The sequence below is a fragment of the Dreissena polymorpha genome, chromosome 15, assembly GCF_020536995.1.
Source record: "Dreissena polymorpha isolate Duluth1 chromosome 15, UMN_Dpol_1.0, whole genome shotgun sequence".
NCBI classification, from domain to species: domain Eukaryota; kingdom Metazoa; phylum Mollusca; class Bivalvia; order Myida; family Dreissenidae; genus Dreissena; species Dreissena polymorpha.
Genome location: NC_068369.1, coordinates 27927700 through 27945410, shown reverse-complemented (window position 1 = coordinate 27945410; position 17711 = coordinate 27927700). Strand labels below are relative to the sequence as shown.

The 17711-nt window shown below is 36.1% G+C and overlaps 2 protein-coding genes across 6 annotated transcripts in view; both read right to left on the bottom strand.

Moving 5' to 3' along the window:
• LOC127860710 (cAMP-regulated phosphoprotein 21-like) overlaps positions 1-17711 on the bottom strand; it is a 125533-nt gene that overhangs the window by 23115 nt on the left and 84707 nt on the right. For 2 of the 5 annotated variants that reach the window (XM_052398969.1, XM_052398971.1), the window contains exons 10-14: positions 8267-8389; positions 7242-7294; positions 6311-6498; positions 4810-4944; positions 424-552 (exon numbers count right to left, since the gene is read on the bottom strand). In XM_052398969.1, the coding sequence (XP_052254929.1) occupies positions 424-552; positions 4810-4944; positions 6311-6498; positions 7242-7294; positions 8267-8389 (628 nt within the window). The remainder of the gene's footprint in view (positions 1-423; positions 553-4809; positions 4945-6310; positions 6499-7241; positions 7295-8266; positions 8390-17711) is intronic. The other 3 variants (XM_052398970.1, XM_052398972.1, XM_052398973.1) reach the window with 3 other exon arrangements.
• LOC127860711 (uncharacterized) lies at positions 10832-17270 on the bottom strand. The gene is made up of 3 exons (XM_052398974.1): positions 16607-17270; positions 14225-15240; positions 10832-13678 (listed from the first exon to the last, which is right to left on the bottom strand). Exons 1-3 carry the CDS (start codon positions 16939-16941, stop codon positions 13329-13331), a joined length of 1701 nt encoding a protein of 566 aa, XP_052254934.1. The 5' UTR covers positions 16942-17270; the 3' UTR covers positions 10832-13328.

Below are 17711 nucleotides of genomic sequence, written 5' to 3'. Positions count from 1 at the left end.
CAAGAGATTGCCAATCAATATGGTCCCCTACCGGTGAAACTCCAACATTGTCAGATTTAAAAAAAAAATTGTTGCCATAGTAACCATAATTATTGACGTAGGAACAAAATGAAATGACGTGCATAATCTCCATATTGCCATCTATCCATGTTTTAAGTTTCATGAAAAAATATGAGGAACTTTTTAATTTATCGCAGGATCCAGAAAAGTGTGACAGACGGACTGACAGACGGTAAGAGTGCAAACCATAAGTCCCCTCCGGTTTGAACAGTAGGGGACAATAATATGAAAACATTAAGTAACCAAAAGAAAAATGTGAAAACAGGAAGAAACCAAAGAAAAATGTGAAAACATGAAGTAACCAAAAAGAAAATGTGAAAAAGGGGCATTAATCAAAAGAAAACGTGAAAACAGGTAGTGTACATGTGTGCTCGCTAGTGTCCAGCTGTAGCGGTTCACCTGTTTGGGGGTTGATCAGGACGCTGCCAGCAGGTATAGAGTTCAAGTCTGACGCCACCCAGTACACCCTCTGACCTGGCGCTGGCACCGACCCTGAAAATAAACAATAATGGAAGTTATTACCTGTGTTGATTTCTTGAGAATTCTTTACCCTTTACCACTCCGATACGCACATTGAGGAGTTTAAAGTCCATTAGAAAAATGAAGAAATCTAAAATTAATCTTAAATTCAATTTAAGACCTGTCTTACTAGAAACAAATAAAAGAGGCTTCAATTTCAACCGAAAGATACTGATGAGCAGCAAACAGCATAAAACCTGAACAGACTGAGAGTCACTTGCAGGCTGTTCAGGATTTATGCTGTATACATATGGCCATTTTCTCTTTCCTTCTGATCAGGAAAGGGTTAACCAGTTATGATTTCTTAAAACAATTGGCCCGTTTTATCACTCTCAGTTTTAACCAGTTATGATTTCTTTAAACAATTGGCCCGTTTTATCACTCTCAGTTTTAACCAGTTATGATTTCTTAAAACAATTGGCCTGTTTTATCACTCTCAGTTTTAACCAGTTATGATTTCTTAAAACAATTTGCCCGTTTTATCACTCTCAGTTTAAGTTCACTATTTTCATATGGCATTTAAAAGTGTAAAAAAAGTTATTTTACAAACATAACCGGCTTTAATTCAGAATTATATGTGCACTGAATGGCGTAAATACTAATTTGTACAACACAATTAACTTTAACATAATATTGGAATCAATGAAATGAGTGACTTAAGCAAGTTATTCTTAAACCAAGTTTCACTTAAATTTAGAGTAAAATTTGGTGATTTTGTAGTAATTCGTTTTGCTTACTGAAACATACTGTGTTGTTAGAACTAAATTTTAGAAATTAGATTGCAGTTAGTTGTGCTTAAAAATACAAAAAAAAACTTTGACAAATATAAAACCAGTATAATTGGTGCAAAGTTTGGGGGTCCTCAAAGCTAAACTATTACTACAATTAATGTAAATAAAGCATACTATTAAGTTAAAGAGACCTTTTCACAGATGTTGACATGTATTGAAGTTTGTCATTAAATGCTTTATATTGATAAATGTAAACATTGGATCTAAAAAGCTCCAGTAAAAAAAACGAGAATAAAATTAAAGAAATAAATAAAAAGGAAACCTCAACTGGACTCGAACCACTGACCCCTGGAGTAAAAGTCTATCGCTTAGACCATTCAGCCATCCGTTCTCATACAATGACAGATGTATTTATACTTTGTATAAGCAAGCCTCGTAGTATCACAAAATATATCGACAACAACAGAACTCTCCAAATTATTCAATTCAAACATTGCGTTGCAACGCTTTATAATTTTCAAGTTTTGAAATCGTCAAAAGATGAATAAAATGGATATTTTAGAGCATGGTAAATGGTCAGTATTACTATTTCCTCACAAATATCATAACAACAACGAAAATTTGCGAATCTGAAACAATTTCATTTAATTTTGTCAATTTACTAAAACCTGAAAAGGCCCGTTTAATATTACTGCAATAAAAAAACACATACATAACAGTGGTGTCCCATTTTTGTACACAATATGGTTTAACTTAATTGAACCACTATATTGCGACTAATGTTGTACATATACAAACAGTTAAAAGCCCATTAACACTCAAAATCAACTAATATTTCGAACATTATTTCGAAAAATAAAGTTAGCACATCCAAAGTCAGTGTTTCTTATAGTGATAGTCAAAATATCAAATTGCTTTGAAGAACACTGATTGTTGATGGTTTTACTTTATTTTAAGAAATATTTTACAAAATATTCGATGATTTTGAGTATCTATGTAGCTTTAAACTTAATGAGCTGTTTTTAAAAGAAACATAGATATGATTGTACACAAAAGCAGGGAACTTAAAAGCAATAAACAAAGCTGAAATACACAAAAAGTGTATATACTTAGTACGAGTCCTATAAACAGACAATAGCTAAAAACAACACACACTGCGTGCCTAAGGTGGCAAAAACAGTTGGACTTAAAACTTTAGGCAGTGCCATGTTCTTTTCCCAAGTTGCATAATACTACAAATGGTGGGAAAAGTGGAAGGAAAAGTGGCATAATACTACAAATGGTGGGAAAAGTGGAAGGAAAAGTGGCATAATACTACAAATGGTGGGAAAAGTGGAAGGAAAAGAAACAATGGGTTGTGTTATTTCACAGTGAAAAATAGTGTATCTATATCCCAAATTTTCACAGGACTAACAAAAGCAGAGGAGGGGGCGGGGGGGGGGGGGGGGGGGGGGGGGGGGGGTGGCAGTGTCCCATTCCCAATAAGAAAACTGCACAACAAATACTTGGAAGGAGAGGGGGTGGGAGTGTTAGTGCAATCCTTATTCCCTATTTGCACACTGCACTACACTAAAACATTGACGATATGAAGACACAGACTCAGTGACATCATTTCAGGATATTCACAATCAAATGTCCACTCCGCACACTGCAGAGACTCAGTGACATCATTTCAGGATATTCACAATCAAATGTCCACTCTGCACACTGCAAACTCAGTGACATCATTTCAGGATATTCACAATCAAATGTCCACTCCCCACACTGCAGACTCAGTGACATCATTTCAGGATATTCACAATCAAATGTCCACTCCGCACACTGCAGACTCAGTGACATCATTTCAGGATATTCACAATCAAATGTCCACTCTGCACACTGCAAACTCAGTGACATCATTTCAGGATATTCACAATCAAATGTCCACTCCGCACACTGCAGACTCAGTGACATCATTTCAGGATATTCACAATCAAATGTCCACTCCGCACACTGCAGACTCAGTGACATCATTTCAGGATATTCACAATCAAATGTCCACTCTGCACACTGCAAACTCAGTGACATCATTTCAGGATATTCACAATCAAATGTCCACTCTGCACACTGCAGACTCAGTGACATCATTTCAGGATATTCACAATCAAATGTCCACTCCGCACACTGCAGACTTAGTGACAACATTTCAGGATATTCACAATCAAATGTCCACCCCACACACTGCAGACTCAGTGACATCATTTCAGGATATTCACAATCAAATGTCCACTCCGCACACTGCAGACTCAGTGACATCATTTCAGGATATTCACAAGCAAATGTCCACTCCGCACACTGCAGACTCAGTGATATCATTTCAGGATATTCACAATCAAATGACCACTCCCCACACTGCAGACTCAGTGACATCATTTCAGGATATTCACAATCAAATGTCCACTCCCCACACTGCAGACTCAGTGATATCATTTCAGGATATTCACAATCAAATGTCCACTCCGCACACCGCAGACTCAGTGACATCATTTCAGGATATTCACAATCAAATGTCCACTCCCCACACTGCAGACTCAGTGATATCATTTCAAGATATTCACAATCAAATGTCCACTCTGCACACTGTAGACTCAGTGACATCATTGCAGGATATTCACAATCAAATGTCCACTCCACACACTGCAGACTCAGTGACATCATTTCAGGATATTCACAATCAAATGTCCACTCCGCACACTGCAGACTCAGTGACATTTCAGGATATTCACAATCAAATGTCCACTCTGCACACTGCAGACTCAGTGACATCATTTCAGGATATTCACAATCAAATGTCCACTCTGCACACTGCAGACTCAATGACATCATTTCAGGATATTCACAATCAAATGTCCACTCCACACACTGCAGACTCAGTGACATCATTTCAGGATATTCACAATCAAATGTCCACTCCGCACACTACAGACTAAGTGACATCATTTCAGGATATTCACAAGCAAATGTCCACTCCGCACACTGCAGACTCAGTGACATCATTTCAAGATATTCACAAGCAAATGTCCACTCTGCACACTGCACTTCATAGGACCCTCTCTCTGCAGGCTGTGCATGCTAGTAAGGGGTGACACTTTCCATCTTAACTGAACTTTTCTTTTACAGGAAGTCTCTTTTCAATGAAAATCCAGTGTCATGCCTGATTGGCCTGTGGAGTACGAGTGCCTAGAGCGAGGCTAACTTTACAGGCCATTCTACTAGGCTGAGAAAGATGGAAGGAGCAAGCGGTATGATTCAAAGCAATATAAGGTGCAAGGTCATGCAATGTCGATGTTCTATCTATCCAGCTGATTTATGGGGCTACTACAAGGCTGGGAAAGGGCAAGCGGTCGAAGGGACAAGCGATAGGGTGCGCTGAAAAGGAACGCAGTACAGTATAAAGATACAGTAGGTGCAAGGTCACAAGGGGTCACAAGGGGTTACACAGTGTCCACATGATATCTACCCAGCTGAGGAGTGGCGTGACCGTAACCAGACGCGGCACTGCCGGACACAGAAGAGACGTCTGACTGACTACACGAAGGTGACGATAGCAGCATCGGCCGCAGGGGTTGCAACCCCATTTGCATGCTCATCGAGTCTGATAGGGTGAATGGGACATATTAAGACAAGTCTATTGTCAGGCAATATGGTCCCCTATTTGCTCCACCATTGTCAGAAAATTCCACCATTTTCAGATTTTTTCGTTACCATAGCAACCACAATTTTTAACGAAGGAACAAAACGAAAAGATGTGCATAATCTCCATATTGCTATCTATCCATTTTGCAAGTTTCATGAAAAAATATTAAGAACTTTTAAAGTAATTGCAGGATCCAGAAAAGAGTGACGGACAGATAGACTGACAGACAGACAGACAGACAGAGCGCAAACCATAAGTACCCTCCGGTGAAACCGCTAGGGAACAATAAACACATCTGCATACTGTAAAATCATGCATATATATCACAATAAAAACTGTCCGGTTTAAAAAAATAGTTTGATTGCATCAAGAGTCAAAGACTTCTTGAAATGCATTCCAGTCTGTTTCCCTTGGTAAAACCAGTACTTATTGACTTTGAGGAGAGGTCAAAAGAATGCTTCCACAGTGTGGACCAAATCCATGACCTCACATTTATAGCCAGACGAAAGCACATCAATCATCTGCTACTCCTGGGTGACACACATATTACATAAGTACTAACTTCACTACACAAATGTTATCGAAATCGAAAATATGTTTCCAAATATGATGTTTTCTATGCTGATTTTTTATAGTCTGTAATATTTGCCCTCTCATAACTCATAAGAAAGGCTTGCAGGTAAATTGTGAAGGTGTTGTGCAATTTTTGTAATATTTGGGTTAAATTATTTTTAATGAAGACATCTTATAACCAAATATTATTTTAAAACAATTTGGTTCACTAGCAAACATGACTATGGCAGTACAGATAACTGTAAACCTCTGAAATTGCTTGATAAAAAATCTTGCAACTGAAGTATATTAACCCATTTATGCCTAACGTCCTGAAAAAAAGGACATTGCAAACAGCGTAGACCCAGATGAGACGCCGCATAATGCGGCGTCTCATCTGGGTCTACGCTGTTTGCTTAAAAGGAATTTCTTTATGAAATATTCTAAATATAGAAATAAATATACTTGACATCCCTAATTTTGGAAATAAATTGATCCAATTTAGAAGGATGGGAGAGTCAACTAGGCATAAATGGGTTAATTTCATAAACATTTCATTTAACCTCTCTCTGGGAAAACCAGGCTTAATGCATGTGCGTAAAGTGTCGTCCCAGATAAGTCTGTGCAGCCAGCAGAGGCTAACCAGGTCTAGGCAGACATTGTTGTCCCTAATTAGCCTGCGCAGACTGCAAAGGCAAATTTGGGACGACACTTTTCGCAAAAGAATTAAGCTCAATTTTCCCAGACCACCACTCTTTCTTTATCAACGCACCAGCTTTTGAAAGGCTTCCTCCACGCATGGGTGAGCGCATCGGAAACATGAACGTCTGCATGCCCCCAAAACTGTTGGCCTTCGGAACAAGGATTCTGTTGGACTTTCCTGCCATGTCCACATCGTATCCACTCCAAGACGAGGTCCCATCTTTGATGCTGTCTAACAATTGTGGCCGCTCGCATTTACTGAAAATTTGATTATATTTTGCATACTTTACACAATCGTTTTAACATCTTTATTTTAGCAGTATTGTATACAAAACCAGTGGGGTTTTTTAAGAAGAGAGATTAGAGAAATCAAGAGAATGCTCCATGCCTGGTGAACTGTTTTTTGTATTTAACTTTAAATGTCTTACTTTTCACTAAAAGTGTAGACTTAAATATTTGCACAAAATTGCCTTTTGAAATGTCAAAAAAGATAACAACAAAACAAGCGAATGGTAGTAAACTTGTAGTAAAAAATAAAGAAATTTCTTGTGTGAACAAATCTAGTTATTACTTATTTTTTAAATCTGAAATTTTGCAACCATCTTTGGTACTTGTATAATTAATTGTGTTACCATATTTGCTACCTATGTAATTGTGTTACCATATTTGCTACTTATATTATTAATTTCATTACCGTATTTGTTACTTAAATACCTAATTTTGATATCGTATTTGCCACTAAAATAATAAATTTTTGTTACCACATTTGCAACCAATGAAATATAGTTACGGTATTTTCTACTTTCAAAAATTATTCAATTACAGTACTTGCTAATAACATCATCAATTTTGTTACCGTATTTTTTTTCTTATTCAATATTGTTACTGTGTTTGCTAAAATATATATTCAATATCGTTACCGTATTTGCTATTTACATATTCAATATTGTTACCACGTCATTTGCTACTTACATAATTTGGTTACCATATTTACTACTTACATTATACCAGTTATTTTCGCATCTTCCTGTGAATACCCTATGGGTTGTGATCCCTGCAGAAACAGAACAGATCAAGTGTATAAACCAATATGTTGTAGAACACAGACCAAGTGTAATCACTGATCAGCAGTTATACTGTGATTTCATTTCAATTTGTTTGCATTAAATTTTGTGGACTTGTGAAATAAGGCACATTCATTGCATCTTGAACTTGTGTTTTTTTTAAATGTCTGATGTTAGACTTTGAACGTAAATGAAATTGAAAATTTGTTTTCCTGTTTGAGCAAATATCACGAAACTCCGCAAAAACATTTTTTCTCAAACAATATAGGTTTCACAGTATTCTGGACGGCTCTAATATTTCAACTGACCAACAAGTCAAGCTTTCAGTTGGAGCATTTAGACAACAGAGCATGTCAAAAGTAGCAAGTTATAATAATTGCACATTCACATTTTTATACCAACAGGAACTATTCATAGATGTTTGAATATTGTACACTGAAATAAGAATGAGTTCATTGGTGGATACGTTTATGGCTACAGACCAATAATATATTAGTTCTCTACACAAAATATTTTCGTAATTTACAGATCTACTCAAAAGTCATTTATTTTCGACCGCATGAAATTTTGCGGTTTTTCAAAAAATGACATTTTCGTGGACAGGTAAGTTCATGGATTTATGATTTTGGAGAAAAAGAGACACGTCATCATTGTATAACAGTAACTGAAACTAACTTATAACTGTTGATGGCCCAACCGGCTAAGAGCCCAAGACCAGATAAATGTCATGGACATATAATTCTTGTTTTCAATGGACAACTTTGATTATTGATTGTATATGCTTTATAAAATTTCCAATAGAGGTGTATATATAATAAATTGTAAGAAATTGTATGTAGCTTATTTTTATTATCAAGTTTCTTGCCCTGCTGGACAACCAACTTTTGCAACTAACTTGCACGGGCTTCAATCTACTCGCCCAGGGCAAACAGGCAACCAATAATTTCTATCCCTATTATTACCTCAGTAGCGCCCTCGTCATCCAGAAAGATTCTGTTCCTCACTTCCACGTAGTTCTGTTGCCGCTCTTCTAACGACTTAGCCTTGTTCATCTGGGCCATATTGGGCTTCTGAAGACCACGAGACTGAAAACACACAAATATTTGAGCCTCATTCTGGGAAAATGGGGCTTAATGCATTTGCGTAGCGGGTTGCCTGTTTCTTGCCAAATAATCAGAACATTTGTAAGAATAATCTCCGTCGCGATCTTAAATGCTTCGAAAACAATCCATCCGCTGCTTCGAATGGTTCAGTTCATTTGGGTCTCAGGTGAGCCACATAGGAGTTTTTACTCTCTTGTTTTATTACACCAGTTTCCTCTTTAACCCTTTACCACTTAGATACGTAATTTGACGCATCTGTAGTCCTTTAGAAAGTTACATCTAATTAAATACCTTTCTTCTAAATTCAAGTTTTGAGGCTTTATTTCCAACTTTAAGATACTGATGAGCAGCAAACGGCATAAAAACTGAACAGACTGCGAGTTACTCGCTGGCTGTTCTGGTTTTATGCTAGTTGCAAACACCATTTTGCTTCTTATGGGGGAAAGGGTTTAGAATGGCTAATGAAATTTGAGGCCATAAGACTAGGTCTGTCACAAGTATGCTATTGAACTAGTCGCTGGTATCAGAGGGGTTAACCAAGTGAAAAACAAGATGGCTACGTCCATGCAGAGACAGGTATATTTTGCCGTTGTATACCCTTTATTACCTTTATTACTGTTAAATATTCCGCTCACTTTCCAGCGATATGGGCAAGATAGTGATTAACGTAAATATCATATAAATTTTTGCACTATTAATATCTTAACTCACTGCCAAATTTCTTAGCGGGTCACAAAATTACAGCTCCCGCTATGAAGATTCAAGTAGAGAAGGGTATACAATGGCGAAAAATACCTGTCTCAATATGAACTTTACGATCTTGTGTGTCACTTGATAACCCCGTCTGGTTATGGAGAATGGTTAATATTTACAGGTAAGGTTTGTAACAGTGGTAACTTACGCTGGTAAATATTAATAAAAAAACAATAAACATTTTCAATCTTTTTGTGCGTGTTTTTTTAAAACACTTCTTTAATTTAACCTAGTTACATAATTATTGAGTTAACGCGACCCAGTTTTGATTTTGGTCAAGATGTCATTTGGACACATGATCTGTCAAAGTGTAATGGAGATTGGGCAAAATATGTGACTAAATGTGTTCACAAGTTTTTTTCTTTTATTTAATCTAGTCACATCAGGGTTCGACACTAAGGCACGTCCGACAGACATTGTCTAGTAAGATCGGTGGTCGGGCTAGTAAAACTGTGGGCTAGCTTGTCCGACTGGTCGTACATACAAAATCTATATTGATTCATATAACTATAACTAACCGAAAACCTTTTTCTCTTAAGGTGTAAAATAACTATTGTATCCATTATTTACATCAGAACAAAACTAGCGTATATAAATAAACGCGGAGCATTCACACGATTCATCGCTATTTTTAGACGCGAAGGGGAGCTTCCAGCAGAAATAGCTTGTTTCCATTGGTAAAGTTGTCATGAATATTAACCCTTTGCATGCTGGGAAATTTGTAGTCTGCTAAAATGTTGTCTGCTGAATTTCTAAAATTAGCATTTTCTTCAATTTTTTTCAAAGAATACTATCAGAATAGCAAACAGTTTGGATCCAGATGAGACGCCACGTTCTGTGGCGTCTCATCTGGATCCAAACTGTTTGCAAAGACCTTCAAAATTCGGTTCCAGCACCGAAAGAGTTAATGATTTTCTGCAGTGTCGTAGAACTTTGTTCTATCGAAAATCGGTATCGTCAATGTAAACATTTTGGCGTAGCAGACGATAGAATGTAATTCAAAAGAATGGCTTTGTTCAAGATTGGATTTTCGTCCGACAAATAAGTTAATAAAGAAGAATCCGACGGTAAAACTGACACAGATTGTGATGGAAAAGGGCCTTGGAGCTGTGGTAGCATGGAGCACAGCGGTCAAGGAGGCCAGAATTTGATAACGTTTAATAAATGTCACCTGCTGTACAGACATCATTTGTTTGACTGGTGATAAACAGTGAAATTACAACAAACAATTTATGTTGTTAAATAGTTTTATTTTATTTTTTACTCTGTGCATCAAAATAACTTTCTTGTGTTCACAAATTATTTTCTGATAAAACCTGATTAAACAGTTACACGACACAATTCTGTTTATTTGCTATGTCATTTATGGTCTAGTAGACATCAGATTCGGGCTAGTACATTTTAAGAGGAGCTGGTCCGATGGTCTGGCTGTAAAAAAAGTTAATGTCGAACCCTGCACATAATGTTTGACTTAATGCAACCTAGTTTTTAAAATTGGCAAATATAATTTGGACTGTTATCATCAAGTTTCATGTGATTGAACAATAATTGTGGCCTCTACAGAGTTCACAAGGTTGATGTAGCACAATGCACGACTACAAAGAAAAAAGGCTATCACAAAAGCTTACCGCGATCGCAGGTAAGCTAAAAATAAATAAACAAAAACCAACCATTCACCCTTATTTCTTTTTTTAATCAGTGTAAGGATCACACATTTAGACAATCAAATATTAATTCAAAAATACAATCTTCATTTAAATGTACAAGCGGGAATAAAACTCTTTATAACAGACAAGTCAAAGTAAAACTAGTAAAACTCTCAATACTATACAAAACTGAATATCATATGTTTCATGCTTGCTTCAAGTTGGGTCTATCACTGTTTTATCAGGTTAAACAAAGTTCACTTTTCTATTGAAATAAGGCAGTCCAAGAGACAGCTTTATTCCACTTTGCCAATCTTCTGACCTTCAGGAGGTGATCTGAACCAATAGTTAACATGATTGATAACTTCTGCACATTGCCTCTATGGCATTAGCTTTTTATAAACATCCTTCAATGGTTATAACAAAAGATAACAAGTGGACACAAAACTTTGACCTGCTGCACATTCTGTCAATGACCTTCCCCTGTTAGCCAAGTTTAATGTAAATGCTTCAAACAGTATCAGGGCATTTTTTCCTGTTTTTGTGAAGCAGCCTTGCCCCCCCCCCCATTTGTGAAAAAATGAGACTGTTTAAAATTGTGAAAAAAATGAGTCACAAACTTTCTAAAATTGTGAAAATTAGAGTCGCGAACGTCTTGAAATTGCGAACATTAGAGCCGCAATACTTCTTAAAATAGTGAAATTTTGAGTCGCGCATTTCCCCAAATTTTGGAAGAACAGCCATTTTCACCAAAGGAAAAAAAGCCCCGAGTATAGGAGAACTCGATCAGAGACAAAATAGACAGGCTTTGGACCTTTTGACCATGAAGTGTGACCTTGACCTTTACCTCACTTGACTGACTAATCCCTCCTGTTCGCTTCATGACCTCAACAATTGACGTGAGTTTCTTGAACATCCATGAAAAGGTATAAGAAAAACATCACGGACACAAAAGTGTTGCGGACTCAAAAGTGTTACGAACAGATTGAGGAAATTACTATAATACCCTGTCTCGCTTCGCAGCCCCTGATTAAAAATAGTTTCAAAATAACTGGTTCAAGTCTGGAGTGACTGCTGGCAGAGTTATATTTGGAATTATGGTTTCACATTAAATTGAATACATCATCCCCCCTTTGGGACATTACTGATTCTGTTTTACTCTTTATTATACACTACATTCATATATGCCTGATATAACAACAGAAAGTTGTTGTATCAGTCAATATATAGATATAGGTAATATTACTCAGAATAAACAGTAAGATTATCATTGTTGGTACAATATAATCAGCTTCAACAAATAAAACAATTGGATAAACTGTGTCATATATTTTTGACACACAAATTTACAAACACAGCAAAACACATATTTTACAAGTAATAAGCACAATGCTCATGACATCATCATTGACAAGTCAAACATCAAAAATCATATTCCTTTCCACTAAATATGCAGGGTTGTAGCGAAATATGTCATTATTTCTTTTAACCCTTTGCATGCTGGGAAATTTGTCGTCTGCTGAAATGTCGTCTGCTGAATTTCTAAAATTAGCATTTTCTTCGAAAAAAAAATTCTATGAATACTGTCAGAATAGCAAACAGTTTGGATCCTGATGAGACGCCATGTTCTGTGGCATCTCATCTGGATCCAAACTGTTTGCAAAAGCCTTCAAAATGCGGTTCCAGCACTGAAAGAGTTAACATGGGGATGTAAAGGTATGATAAACAGAAAAACAGATTACTGTCTGATCGTTTTGTAACATATCAGGCTCAGTGCAAATAAAACCAACAGAAACACCAACCTCACTGGGTGTGATCAGACAAACGCACTTAAGCTCACAAGACTAAATTCTCGTTTTACTATAAGATACACTACAGTGACTCACCAGCCAGTAATGCTGGTTTAACAGCATGACATTCTTATTTTCAAAACAGTTGTCTAAAATCCAGGACCTCTCCACTAGGGAGAGCACATATGTCACTGATTCTGCAAGAAAACTCAGGCTTACATCATACTCCTTATGAATTGGTCTGGGTTTATATATATATGATTAGCAAAGCAAAGCGCAAAATGATGGAAAACAATCATACAAGCTGTAAAACAATAACAACGCATTTCAAAGTTGTTTTAATGTGAAAACTATCTGTTAATGACAAAATATCCGCTAGTATTATTGATCCATAAGTATTCCCTTGACTTAAATATATCAGAGCCACTTGCAAAGAGCAAAAAATGAACCAATCAACACATTTTTACAAATCTAATATATCACATTCTAAACATAGCATGCGTAATAACATTATTTAAAGAAACAAATAAGTAAGTACACTTCAAATTCATTCTTGAATTGTAACATAACACTATTACACAAACAGCTATTGTCATTTATTTCGACTTAATACTACACATCAATATATATATGTGTAACATAGCACTTAATGACTAACAGCTATAGTAATTTATATCACTTTATAGTAATTTATATCACTTATCATTACACATCAGATACAAGAATGATAAGCTATTTCACTTTGTATACCAGGATCGTGTTGTTGAACTGTCCCACAATAACGGAGTCAGTGTGGCTGTTGTAGCAGACTGACCATGGTTTCTCGAGCCCATCCCTCTGTGTAGCCAGAGTGGCCAGCTTCCTACTGCCCTTACTGTCAATCTGTAGGATAGTATCGGAGTTTGGTCCAAATACCAGCACCTGGCCTGCAGGTGTCACATGTACAAAAGATGACAATTGCAATTCAGGGTCTTCGAATATGGAAAGGACTGATCCATCCCTGGCCAGAGTGAGGACCTTGTGCTGATAGGAGTTCGTTATATACAACTTGTCACCTGTCGGGCTCACTGCACAACCCAATACTGCAAAACAGAATACATGATTATAATATTTTGCCATAATTATGAGTGAAATCAGACAAGCATAGTGCATACATGTATGTGTAAAAAATCATGAATTAAGTTGCGTTTGTTACTTTCACTTAAGGACAATAATGTAGAAAAAGAAACAATAATGAAACTTTCCTGTCTTGTACTTTTTCACATATTACAAAAGCAACCTCTTAAAATTATCATCACATAAGTTAAGTATTGTTTTTTAATTCTTGTTTGTTGTTTGCATCAATAAAAGACAAATTTAAGTTTATAATCATAAGTATATAATATAAAGAAACAAGCTTAATTACATACCATATTACACCATGTTTATTTGATATCAACGAAATATAAAGAACAGGTAAAAAACTATTCTTTTCACAGCCATGCACTTTCTTTTCATAGACCTGTCATGGAGTGACAGTCAATATATATTAATAACTATTTGTATGAGTAATACTGCAGAATTTGAAGAGTCTTGCTGCTATAAGGATTTGTTCTTGATCATAGAGATAAATCCAATATGATTCTTACCTGTCTCTGTATCTGACTTATTCTCGTGAAGTTTGCTGACTAGTTTACCATCCAGCGAGTAGTTGTATAGTTCAGTACCAGAGGTTACAAACAGGTCTCCCTGGTGGGAGGCAATACCCCTACATTTATGTTGAAACTTGAGCTTTCTGTCTTTCACCAGCTGGTTGTTGTTGACTTTGATAAACTGGACCTCTTTACCAACAGTAACACCAACCTCACTGGGTGTGATCTGACACATGCGACGTGGACATATGCCCCAAGGCTCACTATCAGATACACTACAGTGACTCACAACCTGGTACTGCTTGTTTAACAGCTTGACTTTCTTATTATATACGTCTACAACAAGGACTTGTCCACTAGGGAGAACACATATGTCTGTGATAAGGCAAGTTGATTCACCCTGTACGCATACATCATACTCAGACTTTCCATCAATCCTTATGATTTGGTCTGCATTTCCCACTGCAGTCAATGACTGGGCATAGTGTTCAATCTTCCCAAGACCGGACAACTGGGAAAGGTACTGCATTATTTCATTATTAGGATGGAAAGTTATTGAAAATTTTAGTTGAGCAAAGTTCTTCTTTTGATAGTTTTCAAACTGCTGTATTTTGTCCTTGCATTTAATGCTGGCTATAAAAGATAGTTCTTGCTTGCTTTTATCGCTTATGTCCTGAATAGCGTCTCTAAGTTGTTTTAATTCGTTTCCAAGAGTGGAACATTTGTCAACATGACTTTTTAGAGAGGCTTGCAGTTTTGTCAGTGTATCTTTCATTTCCTGCAGTGTCTTCTTTTCAAGCATGTCTAAGGCTGCAAGTATTTTTTGCCGAGTTTCCTGTATCTTGTGTAACTGCTCATCATATGAACTTTGCACAGACAGAATGCTAGCCTCCTGATTGTCTTGAAGCTTCTTCAGTTCTGCCAGAGTAGTTTGGATAGTAATTGATACTTGTTTGAGGTCAGTGGAGGTATTTTTAACCAAGTCAGATAAAAGCATCACCGTTTTGCATTGCCTGTAAGAAAACATTTTATCTTCATTAAAACCAATAATTCATAAATGATGCAAACGTACTAATTTTGTACAGATTGATAAAATTTATGTAAATATGATAAAAAAAAAGCTTGGTAAAAAAGACAAATTCATTGATTATGTACATGTATTTGGTAAATGATGTGTGAAATTTTGTTATTTTGTAGCATACATCAACTTTAAAGGCTCATATCATACAAAATAGTGTGACAAGTATTGAAACGTCATGGCTTCTATGATCTCTTTCTTTTTTTAATATTTAACAAGTATATACGTGACATTATTGTTGGAAGTGTAAAATTTCACATAAATTAAATCACTGGACGATCTAACTGGTTTAGTTTACCTCTAAATTAACTCAGAACTTAAATATACATGTCCATAATCTTAAAATAACATCAATGTTATTAATATTATTTACTTGATTTTTCAATGAGTACACTGCAACTCCAATATATCGCGGTTGAAGGGGTCCAAAGATCGCGACCGTGATATATCCGGCGCGCGATATAAATTGTCAGTTTATGTATGCATGTATATGTATACATTAGCATCATTATGCAATCTCAAAACACGCTATTTACCAACCTTATTCAAGTTTGTGTTATATCCATATGTCATTAATTGGTATAACACAAAACATTATTCCATGTGAGTATTTTCAAATGCGTTTAATTAAATTTTTAATCCGAAAAACATTGCCGAGTTTTATTGTTCAAGAAAGCATGCACAAATTAGACCCATGTACAAAATGACGTCATTCATTTCTCATGAAAAGCATGCACAGCATGGGGTTTAATAGTAGAGCATTGTGACTAACTGATCTATATTGTATACTGTATCTAACGCACACATATTGTTGAGATAGGTCAGTATTGACTTGTGACATTTACTGTTATAATTGTGTACACCTTCATGTGTGCACTGGTGCGTTTCGGCAGTTCAAAGCAAATTCAATAGAGAATTGTAACACCCGAAATGACCTGTCATGTTTGACAAATGGGTCTTTTGTTTATCGCAGTACACAGGTGTTAATGTGATGTACAATGTAAGCAAACAATCTGGTCAAAACTGGATTTTGACTGTTGGATTAAAGTTGGTGAAAAAAAGGGAAACATACTTGCTTGAAACGGATTTTAATGCATCAAATTCTCAGATAAAAACATTTTATTTAAGGATTATGCTCGTCAGATTTTTGGGAGCCATAGACGATTCGCGATATATTGGACAACGCGATATAACGGACCGTGATATATTGGAGTTGCAGTGTATTTAAGTTCGTTTCAAAGTAGTTTAAAACAATACACTTTTTGTCTTAAAAGTTGTTACAACAAATATCATATAAATACCTGTGATAATGGATAGCACAAGTATTGCAGCACAGCTTGCTATGGTCTTTGCAAAAACTTGCAAGGTTTTCTTCTTTGTGAACATCACATTTAAGAAGAAAATCTTCCACCTTTTTGACCACTGGCCATTTCTTCATATCACTCCTTCCATGAGTGGAATGTTTCTTAAACAATTGGCCGTGCAAGTGAATACATTTTCGGCAGTAAAACTTCTTGCAAGAGTCACAGTAGAAATCAGCAGATTCGTCCAGTTTCTCGTCTTCGCACGCCGAACACAAAAAGTCTTGGACCCAGTCATTTCCTTTTTCAATGGTGGATTGCGAAAAAGCTGCCATTTTGCTGACCACTGAATATTTTATTCAGTACATCTTTGATTTAACTCAAATAATAAGGCATCTAGGCTCATTGACTATTAAACAAAAAGAAAACACTCCATCTAGCTATAATGTCCAATGTCTATCAACACTTAATGTTCAGCTAAACAGATTCAAATAAATATCAACTTCGGTTTGTTGGCAAGTTTATATCTCCAGCAAACAAAGTATTAATGTCACCAGTCATGTGACATGGGTAAGATAAAACCATATTGACCCACAGAGCTTTAACTACCAGTTTATGTGTGCATACAAAGCGGAAGTATCGCAACTCAATCAATAAAGCAACGAGGCAAACTTGATAACATGAGAATCAACAAGAATGTTTATCTATGAACTACATGTACTTCAATTTGATAACAGGCCAATATTGGACTTAAACATTGTGATGAATGTTCTCTGTTAAAATCAAAAAGAAATACATGTAATTGGTTTGCATTAAAGATAATTAGTTATATGAACAGTATCAAAAGAGGACCATGTGCCCTAAGGTGCTCACCTAATAGGCAAAATGAACTAAACTATTCTGAAACAAGGGACAAAATTGTCACAAAACCAGGTTTTCATTGTGAAAAAAAATCTGATTAAGGGAGACAACTCAAACTGAACTTTTGAAATGAACAAACAAAATTAACCCCCTTTGTAAGTTTGTTTCAAAATAAATCTATTTTAAGTTGTGGTAACCTTGACATTGGAGATATTGACGTGATTCTTTCGTGCGACACACCGTC

Excerpts from the sequence above, each read along its gene's own strand:
- LOC127860711 (XM_052398974.1), bottom strand. The coding sequence starts at position 16,941 with ATGGCAGCTTTTTCGCAATCCACCATTGAAAAAGGAAATGACTGGGTC. Across the intron at positions 15,241-16,606 it reads TGTGCTATCCATTATCACAG|GCAATGCAAAACGGTGATGC; the intron begins GTATTTATATGA and ends GTTTTCTTACAG. Across the intron at positions 13,679-14,224 it reads TAAGTCAGATACAGAGACAG|TATTGGGTTGTGCAGTGAGC; the intron begins GTAAGAATCATA and ends TCTGTTTTGCAG.